Here is a 23,314-nt window from a genome sequence, read left to right on the forward strand (position 1 = left end):
TAGATTATAAACAATATTCAAGATTCGAAAAATCAGATGCCTCATGTCGTTAGTCCATTTTAAACACATCTGATTGAACGGACAATGGCAGAAGCAAGGAATAAACTTTTTTTTGGTTCAAACCAGTTTGAAGGATTCAAAGGCGTAATCCAAGAGAGACATCATTCATATTCATCGGTGCATAAGAATTTCAAAAGAGTTAATGAGTCTACTAATTTGCTTGGGACGCATCTGAAATTTAAGGAGGTATTGGTTTAAGAACAATCAAATGCAGTTTTTTCTGTTCAAAATCAAGACTTTACATGAAAATGGGTTCACTGTGTTCTATTCTTCAACCAAAAAACACAGTGAAAACATTTTCATCGAATAAATTTCAGTTTTGAACATAAAAAAACAGCTTTTGAAGTTTCGATGATGACATCGTTTTCGATGACCCATTTTTGAACGTTAAGCACATATCATCGAGGCTGATTTTCGGTCATTATCTTTGTGTTAGTAGTTTGTGTTTCAAAAAAACATAAACAGATGTTTTAGTTATATTTTTGTAACAATAGTTGATATCCTAGAAGTTGCTTATTTTTAAATATTTTTAAATATCTCTTTAGAACGAAGGTTCTTCTTCTTGCTTGCTACTGTTAATGGTTTTCCCTTTTGTTAGAATCTTGTTTTTAATGGATAAAAATATCAATAAAAATATATAGACCTTCTGAAACTTTTTGTAATTATAACAATTTAGTTATTGATCCGACATTTTTGAAGCTTTCGATCTACTGTTGATGGGAGCATATTTTTCAAAAATAAGATGCAATTTTTTTATCTTAGTAGTATTTTGAGCACGCATTACTGAAATGCTCACTTTATTTGACTTTTCCGGCTTGATGACACTCTTAGCTAAATGACGTTCGGCAAAATTGTTTCTAAAAAAATTGTTTATCTGTAAAACAGATATTGATTGTAAGAAAATAAATAAAGAAGCATTCAAAAGTATCTAGAAGGAAAATTCTGGAGGTTCAATCATGTAAATTCTATCTCTAGCCTAATTTGCTAGGGCTTAATGATTTTACTGTATAGTTAAGGTGTGATCTATGTTGCAATAAGCATATTATAAAATTACATTTGGCCTAATGAACATATGCAATATAAAACTTGGGCCGAATAATGTACCTTTGTGAAATCATGCGTAGCAGTCATTATATAAAAAAGGGAAAATTCCTACTGGAATATCATCAACTATTGGTTAAATTCCAATAATTATTGGAACAGTATAACTCAAAAGCATAGTCTATTATTCTATGAAGGCAAAATTCAAACCAAACGTCTATCCGACCGCGTTTCTATGTGCTCTTTTCGTCATTTCCATGTCAGGCTATCCCAAGAACGGTTTTGAAGTTTTTTTTGAGTTCAATGCACCTGGCATATCCTACTGAACATCAGTTACTATCAACATATGGATTTTATAACAAATTTAATAAATTTTCATCTAAACTTTTATTTGTTAGCACGTAGAACACTTTTTGGCAACATAATCATTAATATCATTCAGTATGTAGATTTCATAACGATCTTTTCGGGGAAATGGTATATTCGTGAAACAAGTTTTCGGGGGAATAGTTCATTCGGAAAAAAGTCATTTGGGGAAATGTTGGACAATTTCCAGGATCCTTTCTCCGTTGAAACTTCTCCGCGATACATGAATGCAAAAATGGTAATATCTATTTTGGAGCAAAAAAAAATCTGTCATTAGTAACTCTGGAAGTAGTCCAGCGGAATAAAATGCTGTATATTGGGATGTGATGCTATCCGTGCTCTAGAATATGTCAGCGAACTCTGATGATGTTGAGGAGTATTATCAAGCCTGGTTATATCTAACATAATGTTTGACCTGCTTCTGGTTATAATTAAGGCAGTAAATAGAAATATCTTATGAAAAGGATTATTCGCAAACTTAAATTCTCAATTTGTCAAAAGGTTTGTCAATGATTGTTGAAGATTCGAGTCCATTCCATAGGTTGAAGTTAATATGTTTGAACTTCCAATTTTTCAATATAGGCAGAATATAGAAATACTTCTTTATGAATTTCTGCATTCCGGAAAGTTACATAAGGACCTATCTCCTCTTAGAGCAACTATTTATGTCCCCAATTTTACCTAATAATCTTCCGAAAAAAATCTTCTATTTGCAGAATCTGAACTTGTTGATCTTGTGAGGTCGCTACTGTTCACACAGCATTGGTTTGCTCACGATCTATGATCTATTTATAATCGCTTCATACAAAAATCAATAATTTGTCAGATGCTAGGTAACTGCCATGAAAATTCCATGCGAGCCTGCTTTTGATTATATTTTTATTTTTTCGGCCATATATTGAGTCCAAAAAATGTACCATTTCTTGACAACAGAGTTACTAAATAGGTATCTTGATTTGAAAACCAACTTATCGCAGAAATCTATGACTAGAGTTGTTCAAGTTAGAAAGTCACATGATAACACCCAGAGAATTATGAGCTATCTTTGAAACCAGATATCCGATGACCTCAAGCAGTTCAGCTCCTAATCCGGTGAAAACTATCATAAAATGGAGAAAAAAGGTACCTTAAAATCATAAACTCAACTGGTTCAAGTCAACATAAACTGGATGTTTGGGATTCCAAAATAATGATACCATTGCACACTGGGCCAGGAGGTGAATTTAGCCAGACAAAACCTCTAGTGCTTTGGGAGTGCATTTTTCGGGTTGGTGTCAAAGAAGACTTATCTTGAATTTATTTGTTCTATAATTTGATGATAAAAGTTAGTTGGAAATTTCACCGCATGGGGTGCGCTGCGATGCGAACTTTTTGATTTCGCATTTTTCGCGTCTTCTTATTTTAACAATAATTTGTCCAAAACTTAAAATATTTAAATAAAACCAAAATATTTATTCTTACAGTACATGTATGGTATTATAGCAAAAAGCTGGATAGTACTAAATTCAAGTTTCATTGATTTATAGGTTTATATATTCCACTAAAAGCTCGATTTCAACATAAATCAAAGGAAGTACACATCTTTAAAAACTTCATGAGCTCTTGTCTTAAAATAAGAGTAGGAATTCTGAAGATGTTAGCCTAGTGTTTTTATGAGCGTTTTTACAGTTATTATCTCAGAGCTTTCTATGCCAATGGCCTGGGAACACGAGAAAATTTCCACTTCGACAAGATCCTCGACCGGTGTGATTCGAATCCACGACCCTCAGCTTGGTCTTGCTGAATAGCTGCGCGTTTACCACTACGGCTATCTGGGCCCCACTAGATAGATATCATATTATTAGTTTATAAATTCTACATTGAATGTGTTCATGATTAAATCAAGGCTACAAAATAGTCAAACTTCATTGCAGTTAATTTCATAAAGAGATTCAAAAGTAGATTGGGTATATTGCATCTCATGCTAAAGTTGGCTGGTAGGGTCGGTGTTCCCTTAGTAGACAGTCCCATATAGTCGCACTAGTGGCTTTTTATGGCCGTTTTGCTATAAATCTTTTTCAAAACATTTTTTGACATGAAGGTCAGGAGCTATTCATCAAAGTACCATTGATACACAATTTGATTTTGTCCTAAAAATGATCGAAATAATTAGTTTAGCTTAAAATTTGAGCTCCCTTGCGCCTATAGTAAACCTATTGTTCCTATAGTAGCACTGCTGGTAGAAACTATTTTTTTTTATTTTACGAAATAATTGATAAATTACGAACTTTTTTTACATTAAACGAAAGCTTTTGATCCACACTTTTAAGGAAAAATATACAAGTTTTGTAAAAATACGGTTTTGATAAGTATTTGCCAACGCCGTGATGCTAGTGCTGCTATAGGAACAGAAATTAGAATTATTGCTACTATTGGCACATGTATTCCTATAGTGGCGCGATAATAAATACAAACATTTGAGTTTTCATAGTTTTCATATTTTTCTCACAAAACCAAGATAAAAAGCTTTCAGATGATGTAAAAATAATTACGATAGCGTTATTTCTCGATTTTATACGATTTTTTGTTCTTAGCTATGTGGCTATTGGTACATCGACCCTACGTGTATTTCGACAACCTTTTTCAGACTTTCACAATCCTCCTAGACTCTCTGCACAAATTTTAGCATTGTGTTGTCAACTCGACATACAAACTTATGCGATAGCAAATCAAGACTGTGGAAATACTCAAAAGAATACCGAGTTGAAATTGAAGATTAAATTCCAGTAAAACCATATAGCTGCGAAGATAAATAAACGAAAAAAGAGTTGTCTGCCATTGATTTTTGATAACCTACACACGTATATAATTGGCAGCCAAGGGGCGCTACTTATCCACACATTGGAAAAAATAATCACAGCTACCAAAATCTTCCCGACTCAAACAAAAATGAGTCGGCAGATTGATAATGACGGTACAACTTTTTCGTTGGGCACAACAATGATACCACAGAAAAACACATTGGGTAATCACTAATTGATGTTGTGTCTGTAAACCAGATTTGGGTTAAGTTAGAGCACGAACAAATACCCCAGATTTTTGTGTGTTCAATAACACTTTTTCATACATCCAATAAAAAAAATATTTTTTTAAAAATTTTAGGTCTGGCTTCTATGAAATAAGTGTTCATTAGACTGGCACAGCTCAGTATGGGAGGAAAACAAAGTTGTATAATTTCACGGGGCACCCCCTGGTGGCGGGATTCGGTATCTGAATGACCATCGTATGTCAGTCCTTGATCTCCTAAACAACATTGTCGAAGATGTTTTTTTTTCTATATTCAACCTAGATCGCAAGTTATTTCATGTTTGTGCGACAACCAAAAGGGTAAAGCTTTAGTTTTGCACTTTTATGATAGAAAAAGAACGAGAGAAAAGATAATCTCTCAGTGTTACAAATGTCCTTTTGAGAAGTTACGCGAGAATTACCAGCATCACCGAACGCAGGGCCTCCCAAACGGTGGTCCGCGAACCACTAGGGGGTCGTAACGTCTTCTGAGGGGGTCCGCGAAACCATTAAACGTATGTATTGCGTTTCTTGAATGATGAATAAATATGAGAGATAAATTGCATTCGTTCTAATTAGTGTATGCGTTCTAATTAGTGTATATAAAGCCTAATAAGGCTGATACTAATAATAATTTTGTTTTATGTCCGAAACCACTTGATAAAAATAAATAAGGAACACAAAAAAAATAAAAAAAAAGTTGTTATTTTTAACGTTAATTTTTGCAATTTTCTCAATCGTCATCTGTACCGTACTGTTCCCTTTCTAACTTAAAAACATTGATAGGGTGCCGGTGCCATTAGTAGACTACCTAAGCTATAAAAAATCATAACAGAATAACGAAAAGTCTTAGCAGAGATCTTTTGGCGTCAACAGAAAGATTTCAACCTCTACTATATGGGAAAAATATAAAAAGAGTGATAAAACTTTTTTTAACATAAAATCGCTTGAGCCACTATTGGTACACGAGTTCCAGAAGAATTTTAAACAAAATGGTAAAATTTTACATAGGTTCAACATTTTTCCCTCGGAACAGCAACTAATATCTTTCGAATGAAACATAAAGATCATCTCTGGGACTTTTCTTCATTTTTATACATCCATTTTAAAAACTGCTTCCATCCGTTGATCTACTACTGGAACACGACGGCAACTATTGGTGCATTACCAAGAACTCAAAAGTGCTAATTTGAGGCTGAAATTTTGTACAACTTATATCGCATACTGGGTGAAGGGTCCGAAAATATTTCTGATGGAAATTTCATTGCTACTACATTACGAAAATTATGTATAATCTCAATGTGACTGTTATGCGGCTACAATTACCAATGTGACAAAACAACTTAGTATTTTTTTCGAATTTTCTAGAATAATATCACAGATTTCAGTTAGTAGATCGAAAGTATTTATCATCATTCATTCACCCCCGGTATTAACTCGAAATTGTCAAAAATGTCGAATGTGACTGTTATGCAGTTATGGGCAGTACGGGTGTGGTTTTTAAGTGCGTCTGCCAAGAATAGCTGTTGAAACATTCTGAGATCATTGACAGGTTTTCATAAATATTGATTACAAGACAATCCATCTTTTGTGGTCCGCGAGGACTTCAGAGGGGGTCGCAACTTCAAAAAGGTTGGGGACCACTGACTGACCACTGAACATTTTGTCAAAGATAGCAAATAAGGATCTTCAGATACAAAAATTGAAAGCAAAATGTTACCAGTCCCACCTAGCGGATGAATTTACAATCAGATGTTTTCACCGCCAGATAGCCCTTTTCCGAATGCATTAACTTTATAGCAAATCAGTACCTTAAGATACAGGAGATCGAAGAAAGTTTTAAGCGCCTCCTAGCGGAGGAATTTCTCATCAGGTTTTTTTTACGAGATAGCTCTTGATATGTTGAACAATTTTATCAAAGACACCAACATTATAGCTCATCAGGATTTTGTGATATCCGTTGAAATGACGATATGGCCAATTTTGATACCCCAAATTAAGGGTGCAAGTGACAAAAACCTTTTTTAAAGAATATCGACTTTGAAGTTTCTTTTTTCAATACATACAAAAAGTATAAAAGCCAAAAATATTATCCAATCTTCTGTGATTTATGTTATTATTTTATATTGGACCGTAAAATCACCTAAAAAATCTTTAACCAATAAAAACTTTAGTATACTTAACTTAAAACTGACCAAAATGTCACTTACACCTCTTTCCGTTCGGGCCCCTCAATGGTTTGGATTATAACGTAGTAGAATCTGTTGAAAAATTATGAAATTTCTGACAAAATCCATCAAGTAATAACAAATTTACGCCGACTTTACTGCCGTTCTGTGCATATTTGTTCAGCGATCCATAAGATTTACATAGAACATGGGACAAGTAGGCGTAGAAGGGCAGTTTGGGTTTTCGGCATATGAAAAGTATGTTGGTTGGATGAAGGTAAAAATGTATTAAGTTTTAATGAAAAAGCAAGCAAAAGATGCAAACACAAAAATTTAAACAGATTTTGCCATTTTTCGCTTGATCTAAGCTTTCTTTGTGCTTTAACGTTGCAACAAATAAATAAAATAATAAATTGTTGTGTAACAAATGCAGACTAGTCAAGGAAGATTTGCGTAAGGTTTTGACTACAGAACGACAACTATATAATATTGTTGATTTAATTGTATTTTTTAGATTAATCATATCTATTATTGCATCATGTTATACGTGTATTAGCATGAACATTTCAAATAACATTTGTAATATGTATTTCAATGTATATTTTTTGTTTTAATAGAGCTGAATCCCAACAGATGTGAAAATATAATGAGACTTGTTGTATTTTCGGCATATTTGTTCTCTTCGTCATAGGTGTTTTTTAAGCTATTGGCTTCAAAATTTGCATCACCATTTTTAGCATGTGAGTGAGTCTTAAAGCCAAATTAAAAAAAAAGATCGGCGTGTCAGCAAAAAAATCGACAATTTTACTTTATTGGTTTTGAACCTAAAATGTGAGAAAAGATGAGTGATCGTACAAAAAACGTTCCCTGAAACCTTGTGTACACAGTACACCTTCTCCTTCATTATTTCCTAAATAAATGCTAAGATCATTGCTTCTTCTGCTTTTTCGTCTTCTGATTACTGCCGCAAACCATTCGCTTCACTCGGCATAACGCAAAGCATACCAGCTTCTTAGCGATGTACAGCACCGCTCCCAGAAAGGCAAACACATCCACCAAGTACCGCTGCAGAACATTCAAATCCGCTCCTTGATAGTGCAGATGCGGAGCTCCCTTGTGCCGTATCACGTATTCCACCCAGAACGTCGCCAAATCCATCCCCGACTGGGGTCGATCTTTGTACAAGTCGGTCATGCTGCGGATCTTCTCGGCGTACTTTGGCTCACCAAGGACTTCCTTGATTGCCGCCGTAAGTTTCTCCTCGGTCAGGTCATCGAACGACACCGGGGCACCCCAACCATCCTTTATGACCTGCGCCACATTGGTTTCCTGATCGCCAAACATGGGTATTCCAACGATCGGCACTCCGTGGTACATCGACTCGGTAATGCTGCCCAATCCTCCGTGTGTCACGAACAACTTCAGATTCTTGTGCGCCAAAATATCGTCCTGTGGCAACCACTTTCCGATCATGACGTTGTCCGGCTTACCGGGCATAACATCCGTGTCCCACTTCCAGATGATGCGTTGCTTCAGCTTGGAGATGCTTTTGATGATGGCATCGAACTTGTCCTGTCGTAGATTCGAGCTCTTGAGGTTTGACCCGAAGCTCAGGAAGATGGCACCATCCTTGGCGCCGTCCAACCACGCTTGGATGTCTTCTGGCAGTGGATCGGGTTTCGCTTTGATCTGCAGGCCTCCCACTTCAACGATGTTGGGCAGGTATGGTCGAGGTACGGTTTGGGTGAAGTACGAGTTGAGCATGACCAGCGATACGTCTAGCTTAGCCTGCTCGTACGAGGGGTATCCCTTTTCAGCGGGGAAATTGGATCTAGAATGAATTAGAGCGTTAACAGTAAGCAAGATGAATCGGTAAAACTTGTCTTACTCATAGTAGGGCTTCGTAGCGTAAGCGAGGGCCTTAGCTACTACAAAATCCACCATGTATACGAGTGTGTTTTTCACGCGATCGAAGAAGCTCATCGGGTTCTTGTTGCCCAGAAGCAAATGCGGAGCGGCAGAGATCTCCGTAGGATTGCCTACCAAGTTGGCCAAACTGTTGAACCCGGCCGAAAAGTACATGATCGTGGGACAGTTCAGCCACGAACGAACTCCAGTGATGAAGTCATTCATGAAAAAGCCCAATATGGCTACATCGAATTGCTCTTCTTTGACCAGCTTCTGGAACTGCGGTGAGTTGATCGTATAGTTGCTATTATCGAGCGAGGCCTTCATAACAATTGGCATCATTTTAAACATGTTTCGACTGCCACCCTGCATGAAGCCTGCCATGACGGGTCCGAAGGCATCCTCGATCGGCACATACACATCTCGGTAGTTCTTCACCGGCTTTGACAACGGGAAGGCACTGACCATGGTGACCTTGAAGAAAGGGTAAAAGAAAAGAAATCAGACGAACGTGTGCAAAAGTTGATTGACACCTTACCTCATGGCCGCGTTGGGCTAGGTTCTTCAGCAAGGCCTGAGTACCGAGGACGTGAGATTTACTGGCCGTAGGGAAAAGGCACAGGATTTTTGCCGAGTCAGCTCCATTAGGCTGCTGTAGGAGCAACAGAAGGGTTGCAGAAATGATCACGACTGACGGCACGAGCAACCGGCTGGTCATTATTGAACCGATAATATAGTCCGTATATGGCAGTGAGTATCGAAGAACTGGTCGCCTATCGTCGGGTGGAAGCGAAATTTATCGCTTGCGGCTCTGTGAAATAAAAGCATACTGCATTGATAATAGGTCAGTTTGTATAAACGTTTTGATGCGATAAGGAGTTGAAATTGGGCACAGCGCTGTGAAATGTTATGGTGAAGGTGTTGTTATCAGGTAGAACAGATAGAAGATTTCGTGTTGACTTGCAAAGTGTAGACGATTATCCTTTATCTTGAACTTTAATTATAGTCAAATATCATGGCATATCAAACATTCACACCGCATCTGATCCGTTTGGTATGTTAATCGATCCTAAGGTATTTCAGACACTAAAACATTAGGATCAATATTTCCTTAGTAGATTGTGAAGTATTTCAATGTTAACTAATGGAATACTTGTATGTGCTAACATCTAAACCACAATTCAATTAATATCTTAAGTTTCACTAACGCAATTCTACAGATCATCAAATATCCATTTGGTGTTAACTACCAATCACGCATCACACGCTGAACGTGATCTCAACTCTCAACCACTTGCTTTAGCAAAACTTAATTTTCGCAGAATGACGTCACATCACATTACTCGCGGATTTGTTTCTTCTGCTCTTTGACTTACCGTGCAAACATTCACTCTCTAAACTTTTGAGATCGATACCTGATTACTTCTGTTCTATCACATTTCATTAGGACAACTCACTTTTCTTCATGTTCAATTGATATTGTTCTCAAAATCTATACCGACTTACTGGAAGGCGTTTCCTAGCACGACTATCTCGAACCACGCACGAAGTGCCGAAGACGTTCACTTGATGCTTTGATTGGAAGTGGCCGGTTGTCTACGGTGCTGACGGTAAACCTAGCCACCACCACCACAATCGACAAAGTCGCGATTCATTGGATTGTTTGTACTCAAACGACGACGGCGGACGGCTTGATTCCCCAGTTACGTGTGTTTTGCTCGAAAGATGCTGGTCGTCGTCATCTTCGTCGCAATTTACAAATACTTGCACTTGTTGATACGTGCCGATGCCGGGCGAATATATTCACCGTCATAAATGGACCGATCCCGGTTTAAGATTAATTGCGATGTCTTTTTTGTTGGAGCTAATCGTCATGAATGGAGGAGAATGATGAAACACGTCCATCGCGGAAGGAAATAGTCTTATAAGATAGATATGTGTCATTATCTGGACCTAGAGGTGATCTCTCGATCATAAGGTTGTTCAGTAAGGGTGGTCATCATAAAAACGGATAACCTAGATTCATGAGATACATCATATAAAAGTATATCTTATAAATTATTTAGTTTCTGATAAATAATCAGAACACACGCCGAAGTAAACTAAGGTACCCTTATTATATTTCAAGGTTCGTTAAACGAATGTGTGAATAGAATTTCTAAAGGAATTTCAAATAAAAGGAATGATTGGTGGAAACTTTGGAACATTTTTTCAAGGAATATGTATAGGTCATTAAAAAATCCGTAAATTCCGTCAGGAACAGTTTCGGGTGAATTTTACCTAGAATTGCCTTTGGGCATTACATCATAGAAAGAGTTTGATTAGACATTATGCCATATAAATTTCACCGTCAGGAATCCATCGCAATTTCCTTTAGAACAATGTAAATGAAATGAAAAGCGAATTAGTACTATACTGCCGTTATACGCATAATTGTCCCATGTTACTTTTTGTGCATTATTTTAACGTATAGTTTTAGAAAACACTTACCAAAAATTAACTTTGTTCGGAAACTCATTGAAAAGCAAGCCAAGTCAATTTGTCCCATTGTTGAATTTCCACGCATAACAGTACCACTACTGTATTTCTACACATAACTGTCACACTATACAATTCGCTGCGCTGATCTCGAACAAAATATTCAGTTGTCAGTTTTGGATTAGCTGGTGTTTGGGAAAATCGTTTTGAACATTGGCTTTACATCCCATGTGAAACACAACCTGTTTTATGTGTTTGTATTATCGGGGTGCATACATCATTCATGCGAGCCTAACGTCAAATATGATTTAAATTTTCAATATCAAAACATTATTTCACATCCGTTTTTCAATGAATTTCAGTCGAATTTTCAGAGTCAATTACAATATTCTTCTAGTTTTTGGAACCGCGGTCAACGATTAGAAATTCATCGTAATTTTAGATTCATCACGGGGAGTACTGAAATAATCCCACTTGAAGAGTCAGTAACCACTTTAAATTCGAGTCCATGGCTTGCGACAAATCAACTTCATGATTTAGCAAACCAAGTCCAAAAAAAATAGTTCGACCATTTTTGAATGACTTGGCCACATGCTGGGTTGCTCCGAATACCGATTTACTGATGGAAGTGGCCATTGTATTGGCGAATCTGAAACCTGGCTTGCGACTTATAAATTTTCATGAATTTGCAAATCAAGTCTAAAGGTGGTTTTAATGTATTTGAATGACTTGACTACATGTCAGATTGTTCCGGATTCCCGGTTCCCTGGGGGGAATGGCCTCTAGACTGTCGGTTCTGAAACCTAACTGGCAACATCAAACTTCATAAATTCCCAAATCAAGGCTAAATAAGGGTAATTCAAAGGTTCTTGGATGACTCGATAACATGCCAGGTTGTTTAAGATACCCTGTTCCCCAGAGGAAGTGGCCATTATATTGGCGGTCCTCATTTTCTCATTATCACACATACAGAAAACTTTGCTTTCCATCCCAAACTATAAAATCGTACTTCTTCACTTCCCCACTTGTGGCTCCGATTAGCACATGTCACCACATGTCACTTGAGCCTTCATTAGGTGCCTTAACATAGTCTTGAGGATATGCGTCTTCTACATTCGGTATAATCTATACGTAAGATTGTCATATACAGCAGTATGTTTAGCACATATTTGGTCACTACTATCAGTGAGACTGTTATGCGTAGAAATTCACCAAATACCCCGTATTTCTAGGCATAACAGTCCCACTTTGAATTTCGTAGCTAAATTCACTTTGTTCCCATAACACAGCGTTACAAAAATGACATTTTTGCGTGTCTCAAGGATCAAATTATGTGTCTCTAGTAGAATTGGGGTCGCTGAATCTGATGCCGTTCTCAAAAATGTCGCTGCACGTCACAATATTTAGCTTCAGGTCGCCAAAGCTGTATAGAACACTGGTTTAATTGATGTTTATATGAAATTTAAAGTATGATTTATCAAACTTTTTAATGAACTTATTCCAACAAGCATACGAAACATGACTTCAACTTTCATTTCAGATATAATTTGGTTGAAATTGCAAGATCAAATGTAGAATAAATCAATTTTTTCAAAATGCTTGCAGTCTCCATACAAAACTCTTCGTTGCTCTTATATGGCAAAAAACAATACTTTTCTAAACCACCAGAAATAACTTTTGAGCCTCGATAGTATTATGAACTGTGTTGATAAGTATTGTTATATACATAAAGTTTGGATTCTGTGGCAAATTAAGCAAAAAAATTGCCTTATAAGCTGGGAAACTTGCATACAAATTGGCTGATATAGTCAAATTTAGCATTTTCAACAGCCAATATCTCAAAAACTAGACGTACTATGATATTTCTGAAAACGGCCATGGATCCAGCAACCCATAATTAAGTGAATAGCGGTATTTTGATGCTTGAGACCAAAACGTGTTCCACAGTGTAATACAAACTCTTGACTCTAATAAACACGCTATTTTTTATACTATTGGAAAGATTTTAATTTAATTTACCACACACCTGGTCAATACGAGGCCTAAATGTGTTAAAATCTGTAAACGCGTTTTTCTTGTTTGCATATTTTGAAACATGGGTCAATTATGCGTATAACGGTAGTATACCGTATAATTCCAATTAGAGTTTGAATCCTGTAACACATATTTTGAAGTGAATTTTAAGACTGCAAGGCCATCTTCAGTGTCGTGAACTTGAAGTCGAGGTTTGTCGAAATACGCGTACCTGTCAATATCGTCAGTTGAGGTCGAAATAAGGAGTGTATCGAAAAGTAGTCGCAAACATTCAAAACGGTATTTCTCAGAGCATAGTACATCTTTTTAAAAGCTTTTTTCACGCAAATCTTCATCATGTCATCAAATATTGAAGCAGCTATAAAAATATTGAATAATATGCAGTCTTAATTTAAATACAACAAGGTTTATAAAGCATGGAAAATAAAATCTTGCACAAAATTACATTTTTGAAGTGTCTTCTGAAGATTTGATGATCATTTTTCGTATTGAACAAAATGTGTATCAAACAAAATAGGATGAAAAGCTTATTCTATCGAAAAATATGTTTACTTCACACAGCACGTAAAAAAAATTCAAAAAAATAAATTATTGCTCTAAAAAAGCTCAATTATTGGAACAAGGTCGGTTTTAGAAAGTCACTTTTGTTTATTCAACTTTTGAAGCTCTGTCATATACAGCGGCAATTATATAGAATAACATTTTTTACTTACATTACTTCATAAATATGCAAATAAACTTTTCCAATCAAAAAAACAAGTTTTCATTCATTAGAATTGTTCGATATTACGATTATTTTTTCGATGTTTGTATTTGCTCTCAAATGCTTGTTAATGAATTTTTCAAAATATGTTTTACACTATGTCATGAGAGTTGTGGCACAGAAATATATTAGCATAAACAAAAATCATTTTTTCGAAAAATTTTACACATTTATTACCATATCAATTTTTTCAGAGGTGTGCAAGATTTTCATCGACATCTGTTAGTAATTTGCAAAATTATCATGCAAAATGCCACTTTATTGAAACAATATCACCACATCATCATTTTTAAATACATTATTAAGCATTTCTGATCAAAATATTGTTTGTAGGTTCAACCCATTATTTTTGAGACTGTTTTGAAGGTTTGCGACTACTTTTCGATACACTCCTTACGCGTATTTGTCAAAGGATTCAAACTCTAGCGGAATTAAATGGCATAGTACTAATTTCGGTTTTTCGTTTATTTACTAAATTCGGTTTTTATTTACTTACAAGTACATACTCCACTAAACAGCTCGAATATTTATTATCAGTGATCTTCAATTCAACTAATCATGCCAACCATAGCTTCTAGATCTAGTTGGTGGGGTCGGTTTCACGGTCACGGTCTATTCTAAATTTTGGCAATTAAGTAGACCAAATCAAAATTTTCGAACAGTTCCGATCTAATTAAAATCAACTGTCATACGCTTTGTTCCAATCTGATACAAGCATGTGTTCCATACAAATTGAATCTGTGTCAGCATAAAAATATCTATAATACTGATAAGGAGTGTATCGAAAAGTAGTCGCAAACATTCAAAACAGTCTCAAAAATATTGGGTTGGACCCACAAACAATTTTTGATCGAAAATACTTTACAATGTATTTAAAAATTGTGATGCGGTGATATTGTTTCAATAAAGTGGGATTTCGTACGATAATTTTTCAAATTACTAATAGATGACGATGAAAATCTTGCACACCTCTGAAAAATAATGTGTTAAATTTAAAGAAAAAATGTTTTTTGTTTATGCTAATATACTCTGTGCCGCAACTCGATTCTTAAGGACCTGTTTTTTGAATCTTTTTACACGTTAATGGTAATATCGAACGATTGGAACGAATAAAAAAAATGATTGGAAAACTTTCTTTGCATAATTATGAAGTTACGTGAGCATAAAATTGTACTCTATATAATTACCGCTGTATATGACAGAGCTTCAAAAGTTGATTATACTGCCTTTCAAAAACCGACCTTATTCCAATAATTGAGCTTTCTTAGAGCAATATTTTTTTTTAAATCCGTTTTACGTGCTGTATGGAGTTCATAATAAATTCTCCAAGTGGTCATTCTACAGTTCCAATAGTGGTTTCTAGTGAGTTTTTAAAGGATGCTTCCAGGAATTTCTCCGTGAATCATATATATATATATATAAAATCCCAGAGTTGTCTGTCTGTCAGTAACGCTTTGAAATGTTTCACCGAAAAGTTTCATTGAGCACTACAACAGCAATATTGAATCATTGTAACATTCAATTTTAATATTAGAACATTATAATTACAAATTGGGACCTTCCTTAGCCGAGCGGTTAGAGTCCGCGGCTACAAAGCAAAGCCATGCTGAAGGTGTCTGGGTTCGATTCCCGGTCGGTCCAGGATCTTTTCGTAGTGGACATTTCCTTGACTTCCCTGGGCATAGAGTATCATCGTACCTGCCACACGATATACGAATGCGAAAATGGCAAGTTTGGCAAAGAAAGCTCTCAGTTAATAACTGTGGAAGTGCTCATATGAACACTAAGCTGAGAAGCAGGCTCTATCCTAGTGAGGACGTAATGCCAAGAAGAAGAAGAATTACAAATTGAGGAACACTTAAACAGCATACTTTTGAGTTTTCTGGAACATTGTTTTTCAAAGTGTAGTAGGAACTTGGTCAGTGATTAAAACGTAAACAAATCAACTTCAAGCAGATTTTAGTGCGGTCGAACTTGAACCGGGCTGGTGTTGAAAATAAGATTCAGAACGGGCTTCGCCAGTCCAACTCAGGTTTAAAAACAAATTCGACATATGCAGACAAGACATGAATGAAATGAATGGGCGCCAAATATTCGAATTTTTTCCGTATTTCCAGTGAATCCTCCATGAGTCGATGTTCAATAACTCGATATCGTCTCATGGATGCATACTAAAAACCTAATTTTATTGTTACTTTTATGCTCCTTTAAAACAGTTTTCCCAACTATTCCCATTCCATGACTCGATGGTACTTCATCACAATTGCGATTTTGCAAGTTGATAATAGTTTACATAGCATTTCTACAGTTATTCAGCTGAATATTGTAGAAGTTTCAGCAAGATTCTACTCCTCAATTCATAGAATCTTCAAGAACTTTCGAAATGTTTCACAACAGATGAAGGCACTACAACAGCATTCAATATTATTTCAGATTATAACATTACAACAGCATTAAGGTCACGTGTTTCTTTCCGAGATGAGCCAGCCTTGGGCTGCAAATCTCGTTAATAAAGATAATAATAATAATAAAGGTCACGTGCTTATTAAGTTCATTAAAGAATATCCTTGAACTCTTGCATCAATTAATTGAGGAATTCAGTCAGAGATTTCTCCAAGGATTTGTTAAGAAATTCTCCAAAAAAAATCTCTAGAAAATCTTTTAGGATATCATTTATTATGTAATGTTCTTTCAAAGATTTTGCACTTCTCCGGGATTCACAATGAATTTTTCAGAATTTTTTTCACAAGGTTCACACAGTATTCTACCCTAGAATTTAATAAGATTTTCATCCAGAGCTAATCCAAATGAAATTTTTCCAATCCTTGAAAGATTCTGCCTGAATATAATCCTGAAGTTTCTCCAGAAATTCCTCCGGATGTTTCTCAACATCCTCAAGAACATCCACCAGTAATTTCCGAAATATTTCCATATGTAATTCAGGACTTTTTCGCTCCAAAAATTACACAAAAGATTTCATCAAATAAAAAGGATTTTCTCCTGAGAGTCCTCCAAGAACTCCTTTGAGGAATACTCTTGGAATTGTTCCAGAGATCAGAGATTTATCTAGGAACTCCTACAGTAATTCCTTCAAGATAATCTCAAGGGGTTTCTTTAAGAATTTCTCACCGCATTTCTCCTAAATTTCCTCTTGAGATTCTTCCAATAACTTCTAGATATCTAGATGGAATTCTTCAAAAATTGCTTCAGGGAGTTATTCATAGATTTCCTCAGAAATTCTTGCCAGAAATTCTTCTCCAGTAATTCCAATAGGGTTGCCTCTAGAAATTTACATCCCTCTAGAAATTTTGTCAGGCTTTCCCCCTGAAATTCCTCCAGGGATTTTTCCGGAAACACCTGTAAGGATTGCTCCAATATTTTTTCAAAGGATTACGTCTATAAAGTCTCAAGCGATTCCTACAAGAGTTCCTCCAGTAATTTTTTCAGGTATTCTTCCAGAAGTTTCTCAAAAATTCACTTAATGATTTCCTTAGAGATTTTCTCAAAGAATTTGTTCATAAACATGTCAGTGTATTACTCCGAGATTTTCTCCAAAGATTTTCTGGTAATTTATTCGGCAGTTATCTCAGAAATTTCTCATGTATCCTGAAGAAACTCCTAGAGGCATTCATGTAGGAATTTCTAGAGGTAATCCTGGAGGAATTTCTGGAGGAACATCCCTGTCTGAATTCCAGGAGAAATTCCTGTTGGAATATGTGGAGATTTTCCTGGAAGAAATCCTGCAGAATCCTGCAGGAGAAGTATTTATTCTTCTAGAAAGAATTGGCAGAAATTACTGGGAATATCCTTGAAGGAATTTTCAACATGAATTATTTCTTAGCGAAATATCCACAGAAAAAATCCTTAAGAAATCGCTGGCGAAACCCTGGAAAAAAAAACTTGATAATATCTTTGCAAGAATTTGTGGTGGGATCTCCGGGGGCTTTATTGAAGGATTTTTTTTAACTGTACAGGAATTTTTGGTGAAGCATCTGGTGGATATAAGATTGTTTCGTGGGGAAATCTTTGAATACATACTAGTTAGAATTATTGGAATCCTTGGAGGAATTTTCGAAAAATTGAAATATTTCCTGCCAAAATATCCCTAAGAAAATACTAGGGTAATGGTGAAAAAAAAACCCTGAGGAAGCTCGTTGAGCACATCCTAGAAGAATTCTCGGACGAATCTCAGGAAAAAAAAACAATCTGGAGCAGTCTTGAAGTACGTTTTTAAGGAGAATTTTCTCAAGAAACCCCATGAGGAATTCCTTGTAATATCTTTGAGGAATTCCAGTATGAGTTTGTGGCTGAATCCAAGGGGCCTTTTCTTGAGCAATTCTTGGAGTAAATGTTTGGTGGAATTTCCGAAAGAATTTTAGAGGGCAAATTGAAGAAACTTTAAGAAAGATTTTGAAGATTTCTAGGAGAAATTGTTGGCAGATATGCGATTTTTTGGCGAAATATTTAAATATATCCTAGATGAAATTATTGGAATCCATTGACAAACGTGCGAAATATTCGTTGAAATAACTCTTAGCAAATATTTCTAGAAAAATTACTTTGGAATTTTTTGGGAAAATTCTTCGATTTACTGGAAAAAGCTCGAATTACTTCGATTTACTAGAAAAAAGCTCGAAGAAGCTTCCAGTAAATCGAAGAATAAATGGAGAAATCCCCGGAGGAATTCCTGGAAGAATTCCAGGAGGAATCTCTGCTAGAATCCATTGAGGAATTTATTGAGGTAGTAAAAGTAATAAGTAATCTTTGAAACAAAATTCTTTTCAGAATTCCTGCAGAAATCCTTGTAGGAATCTCTGGAAGAATTGCTGTAGTTGTTCCTGAAAGCGTTCCTTGAGCAATCTGTGAAAGAATCCCTGAAGAAATTCCCGGAAGACTCACAGGAAAAATTGATGGTAAAATTTCTGGAGGAAAAGATAATTCTGGTAAAATTAATGATGATATATGTGAAGAAAACCTTTGTAGAAGGTCATCAAGGAAACTCGGAAGCATTATTTATATCGAGAAAGTTCTAGAGAAGAAATTTGTAAAATATATTTAAATTATTTCGAAACCTTTGAAGAAATCCTTTACGAAATCACTGGAATCCCTGCAGGAATTTCCGAAAAAATCTAAATTATTTCTCGGCAAATTGTTCTTATAAAATTTCGCTGGGAAATCTCTGACCATACCAGACAAGATACCGTACGGTCATATTCGTAGATGTCTTTCTTACAATCCGACATTTTACCCCACAAACAACTTTATCAGATTGCTTTTAAGTTTTATTTACTTTATTCGTCCCACGTCAAACCGTGAAACTGTCAGGCTGCTGTGCACGAAAAATCCAACGTCACTAGCAGCCAGTCAGTGGCTAGAGATTTGGTCAACCTTTCCAACTGCACCCACGCAGCTTCCATCAACATCTGCGGAAAAATCATTCAACGGACCGGAATGGAACGATCAACCCATGACTCGCGTGGTTCTGTCCCTCACCAGTAACGGTCCGAGGTGAAGACAACTTGCCAAAAAATTCGGCTTGCATTACCTATGCGCGAGGTAATACAGCATCGAGTAAGTACGGCAAGAAATTCGCGACCCGCCAAACGGTCGCAAGTATTGGTTTGTGGCCTCCGTCGATCTCTCACATTTCGCTGATATTTTGTTTATCACGATTCGTGGGGTTGGTACGCTACACACAGGAGTGTTTGGAGCAATCATGATTAAAATCATCCTCGCTGGGACAGAGTCTGCTTCTCAGCTTAGTGTACAAGGAGAACTTCCACAGTTATTAACTGAGAGCTTCCTTTGCCTAGGGAAGGCCCATACTAAATTCCATACTCAACTAATCAACTAATTATGCGTGGTAAAGATGAATATATTATAAAAAAATCCATGTACTGATGAGGGATTCGAACCCATGACTGTTGTAGACTAGTGCTTTACCAACTAAGCTACCGGTAGCTTTACCATGCGGGTTTGATTACCGAAAAACTCAATACATGTGTCAATATTTACAAAATACTTCTTAAATTTAGAGATTCGGTGTTGATTGCTAATATTTCCCAATATTAGACAATCTATATGCATCGAAATTCAATAGTGTTTTAATTTTTTTAATATCTTCAATGTTTGTTTTAATAAATCATATTTTGAGTTATACCCACGAATTTGTTCTAGTCCCTCTTCTGTGCACTGCCCGGTAGGTTGTATATGCGGAAAATCTATTTATTTTTGGCTTTTTTGTTCCAATCTGCCGAATCGGTTGCTATTGGTGGGTGCCATTTCGAACGGGCGCCCGCATAAACTCGCGAACTATTTCCTTTCGGTAGTAGGTAATCCGTCACGCGCAAATCTCGCGTTCGGCATCGCGTGCGTACGGCGGGTCTCGCTTTCGGCGGCAGAGTGCTCCCTTCGGACAAGTCAAATTCCGACGGCGGTCGTTCCGGGCGGATTGGGCTTGTACGGGCGTCAAGGGCCAAAAGCGCGGAACGTGTGTGATGGACTGGATCCGGAGCAAAACCAGTAGTTCAAAGGGTAAACCGAAGAAGAGCAAAGGATGTCGAAGGTCCTCGGAAGTGAGACCACTTATGCCGATTGATGAGGAGGTTAGTGGATGTTGCGTGCGTTAGAAATGATTGTGTTCTGTTTGAGTTGATATCAAGTCGGAGTACACATAACCTCAGTTTTTATCGTTCGTTTGTTTGCAATGCGACCTGTGTGTGGGCAGCGTTTAACAGTGTGCGAAAATTTCAAAAATAACCTTTTTCACTCAATGAAAGCTTGTAAGATGACAGGGCTGTAGCTGGTTGGACAATCGACCAACCAATTTTCAACGGAACAGTTGTACCTATTATGAACTTGAATTCTAGATTAACATATGAAACACCCTAACACGGGTAGGTCACTTTTTCTTCGTGCGTTACAAGGTAAGATCTACCATTCTGCCAACCCAAGTCTCATTTTTTTTTCAAGGTTGTATGTTATGGTAATTTAAGAATTCACGGTACTAAGTCCTAGTTACTGGGAACAGTTTCTGAAATTGAATCTATTTTACCTAGCAGATGGTTAAAGATTCGAAGTTTTCCAATACCGAGACTACACTTGAAGCAAGGACAACGATCATGTGTACTAGCTCAAAGTGGACTGGCAAATACATACTTAATAATTTAAGGACACACGTGGATGCTGATTATTGAACGGTTTTGCTGCTAGTAGGATGAGACTACGGTTTTTTTGCATGGTCAAATATCGGTAGTACTACCGATTTGATTCCTCAGAAATCAAATCGTTTATGTTTATTAGGGGTACCCTATCGCGGAGATGTGAGCTGGCAGCTTAATTTTTCGAATCGAATCGGGATAACTTTTTAATTTCTCACCATTTTTTCACAACTTCTCAAAAAACTCTTCTGTTTTCAGATTTTGTTTTAATATTGCCAGTCAGTGATCTGGTTTTGAAGATGTTCCGATATTTCTGGGGGGACCGATGCTTCCCATTTAAAATTTATTTGGTCGTCATTTTATTATTTGTACATTCAAGTATAAAATAAAATGTAGGCTATACAATGTCAGGTAATAACGAGCTTTTCTGAAAAAAATCACCCAAATCGGATGAGTTGTCTCCAAAAAACCTAAAAATTACAATATGGTTTGCACCAATTGGTTTATTTTTTTCACAACAGACTCTCATCAAAGTATTGTTTCAAAAAGCGAATAACCGAACAAAAGAAAAATTCAGTAGCCTGAGATATTTTCATGGGTTATGGCTACGCGTCGGTCCTCCAAGGAAACACAAACAAAAGCAAACGTGTTAACTGTAAAAAGGAATTCATTTAATTATTTTCTGTATTTTAAAAATCTATTGCATCTCTGCAGAAAATGGTGAACATTTCGATTCTAATGAAATGAATCAAAATGGTAAAAATGTGACTTTTATTGATAAATACAGATATATTGAACATGGTACGCTTCTCCGTACTGGGATGGAATGAGTGGATCAAGTATTACTATCATATATTGGCAGAATGCTTACGCAAATTTAAATAAGTTTTAATATCCTTAAATGTTGTTTTCCTTAAACTTTATTTTATCCCTAACTTTAGTTTGTCAAACCAAAGAAAATTTTAATTAATCCACCTAAAAGTGTTAGAGAGGGTTCTGATTTCAAAAAAAAAAACTACAGTTATTTCACAATTCAAACAAAATTTTTGGTGGTTTGTCTATGCTGAATTATAATAAAACAGCAAAATATACAATTTCTCCAATTGAAAGTATATTATCATACGTTATGGTCAAATATCAATTGTCAATTTTTTTCGCCTATTATACAAAAATAATCAACTTTATAGGAAAAGAGCAAATACTAAAAGTACAAAAAATTGTACATATATAAGGTAAGCAGATTTTTTTAAAGTCGTTCAGAAGTCTATTTTTGGTTAAGGTCTCTAAAGTGTCTATTTTAATCAAAATGATCGCTAAAGTCACTTTATTAATCTGCTTGCAGTCAGTGCCGAATTTAGGCCTCGGGGGCCCAGGTTAGATCTCTTGAAGGGGTCCCTTAATACAAAATGAACCGAAAACGCCAAGCATAGGAATGTTCAGTTTTACGAAAATGATTGTCATAATACTGGACAACACATACCATTTCATGAATATTGCGTAAATAATTCATCTCCAACAAATAGTTTAAAAGACTTACATAATAGAATATGAATTTAGAATGAATCGTTCTCAATCAAGTCTAAAAGGAAAAATGCACGAAATCATGATTAGATAACTAAATTGAGATTTTAAATGACAAAATAACAAAAGGCAAGATTTAAGTCATTTTATATTAGGGACACTTTTAATTCAGCTTCATTCTCGATCAACTGACAAGTTCTATAAAAAGCTACATGGGCCTACTCCAAGGCTCATATTTAACCCTCTCTTTCCCATGGTAACATAGGTGATCCACCGATTTTCGACGAACGCTAGCTAAACCGAATTGGTACGACTAGCTCAATAATGATTGGAATAAATTTATGCGCTCATTTGTCTCATTAAATACCTAAATAAGTGACCTAAGGGTAAAATTATTTTTAATAATTTAGCTTATTTGCAACAACTTTTGTTCAAGCTGTTTTTTTAGAAACGCCATTTTGACAGTTAAGTTGCCGAACAAAGCTGTGGGAGAGAATGGGTGAAGTCCCTTGCATTATATTTTTGTTTTGCTAAAGAAATTGGCAACCGTTCCGAAGAACAATGCACGCTTAGAAAACTTGCAGATGATGCATTGAAATATGGGAACTTCAAATTTCCGGTAGAATGATGCGTTTGGTAAAATTGAATTTTCAGTCCCTGCTACTAAAATCATGAAAATGACTGAATTACTGAGTACGTTCCTCAATTTTCAAGGTTTTTTTTCAAGATCATTGCAGGGCATAAGGCACTATAATTTTGGTCGTATCTTA

General features: G+C 36.1%; 2 protein-coding genes across 15 annotated transcripts in view; one reads left to right on the forward strand and one right to left on the reverse strand.

Annotated features, from left to right (window-relative positions):
• Positions 1-23,314, forward strand: part of LOC5571296 (serine/threonine-protein kinase N) — a 370,020-nt gene that overhangs the window by 262,768 nt on the left and 83,938 nt on the right. The window contains exon 1 of one of the 12 annotated variants that reach the window (XM_021840143.1): positions 20,134-20,468. The exons of the other annotated variants lie outside the window; for them this stretch is intronic. Coding sequence (XP_021695835.1) covers positions 20,361-20,468 — 108 coding nt within the window. The 5' untranslated portion in view covers positions 20,134-20,360. Of the gene's footprint in view, positions 1-20,133; positions 20,469-23,314 lie in introns of those variants that run through there. 12 annotated transcript variants of the gene reach the window in all.
• On the reverse strand, positions 7,462-10,203 carry LOC5571297 (2-hydroxyacylsphingosine 1-beta-galactosyltransferase). Of its 3 annotated transcripts, none has more exons than XM_001653550.2 (4): positions 9,965-10,203; positions 9,127-9,399; positions 8,569-9,062; positions 7,462-8,511 (listed from the first exon to the last, which is right to left on the reverse strand). In XM_001653550.2, the coding sequence occupies exons 2-4, from the start codon at positions 9,304-9,306 to the stop codon at positions 7,608-7,610; spliced, it is 1,578 nt and encodes a 525-aa protein (XP_001653600.1). In that variant the 5' UTR covers positions 9,307-9,399; positions 9,965-10,203; the 3' UTR covers positions 7,462-7,607. The 3 variants fall into 3 exon arrangements, with proteins under 3 accessions (XP_001653600.1, XP_011493156.1, XP_021695840.1); XM_011494854.2 differs by having other exon boundaries at positions 9,127-9,417; XM_021840148.1 differs by having other exon boundaries at positions 10,095-10,202.

Source organism: Aedes aegypti, chromosome 2, assembly GCF_002204515.2.
Source record: "Aedes aegypti strain LVP_AGWG chromosome 2, AaegL5.0 Primary Assembly, whole genome shotgun sequence".
NCBI lineage: Eukaryota > Metazoa > Arthropoda > Insecta > Diptera > Culicidae > Aedes > Aedes aegypti.

What these genes read in the sequence shown, in the direction of transcription:
- LOC5571297 (XM_001653550.2), bottom strand. Translation starts at nt 9,306, where the DNA reads ATGACCAGCCGGTTGCTCGTGCCGTCAGTCGTGATCATTTCTGCAACC. An exon ending in TAGCCCAACGCGGCCATGAG is followed by an intron (nt 9,063 to 9,126) that starts GTAAGGTGTCAA and finishes CCTTTCTTCAAG; the next exon opens with GTCACCATGGTCAGTGCCTT. An exon ending in GCTACGAAGCCCTACTATGA is followed by an intron (nt 8,512 to 8,568) that starts GTAAGACAAGTT and finishes AATTCATTCTAG; the next exon opens with ATCCAATTTCCCCGCTGAAA.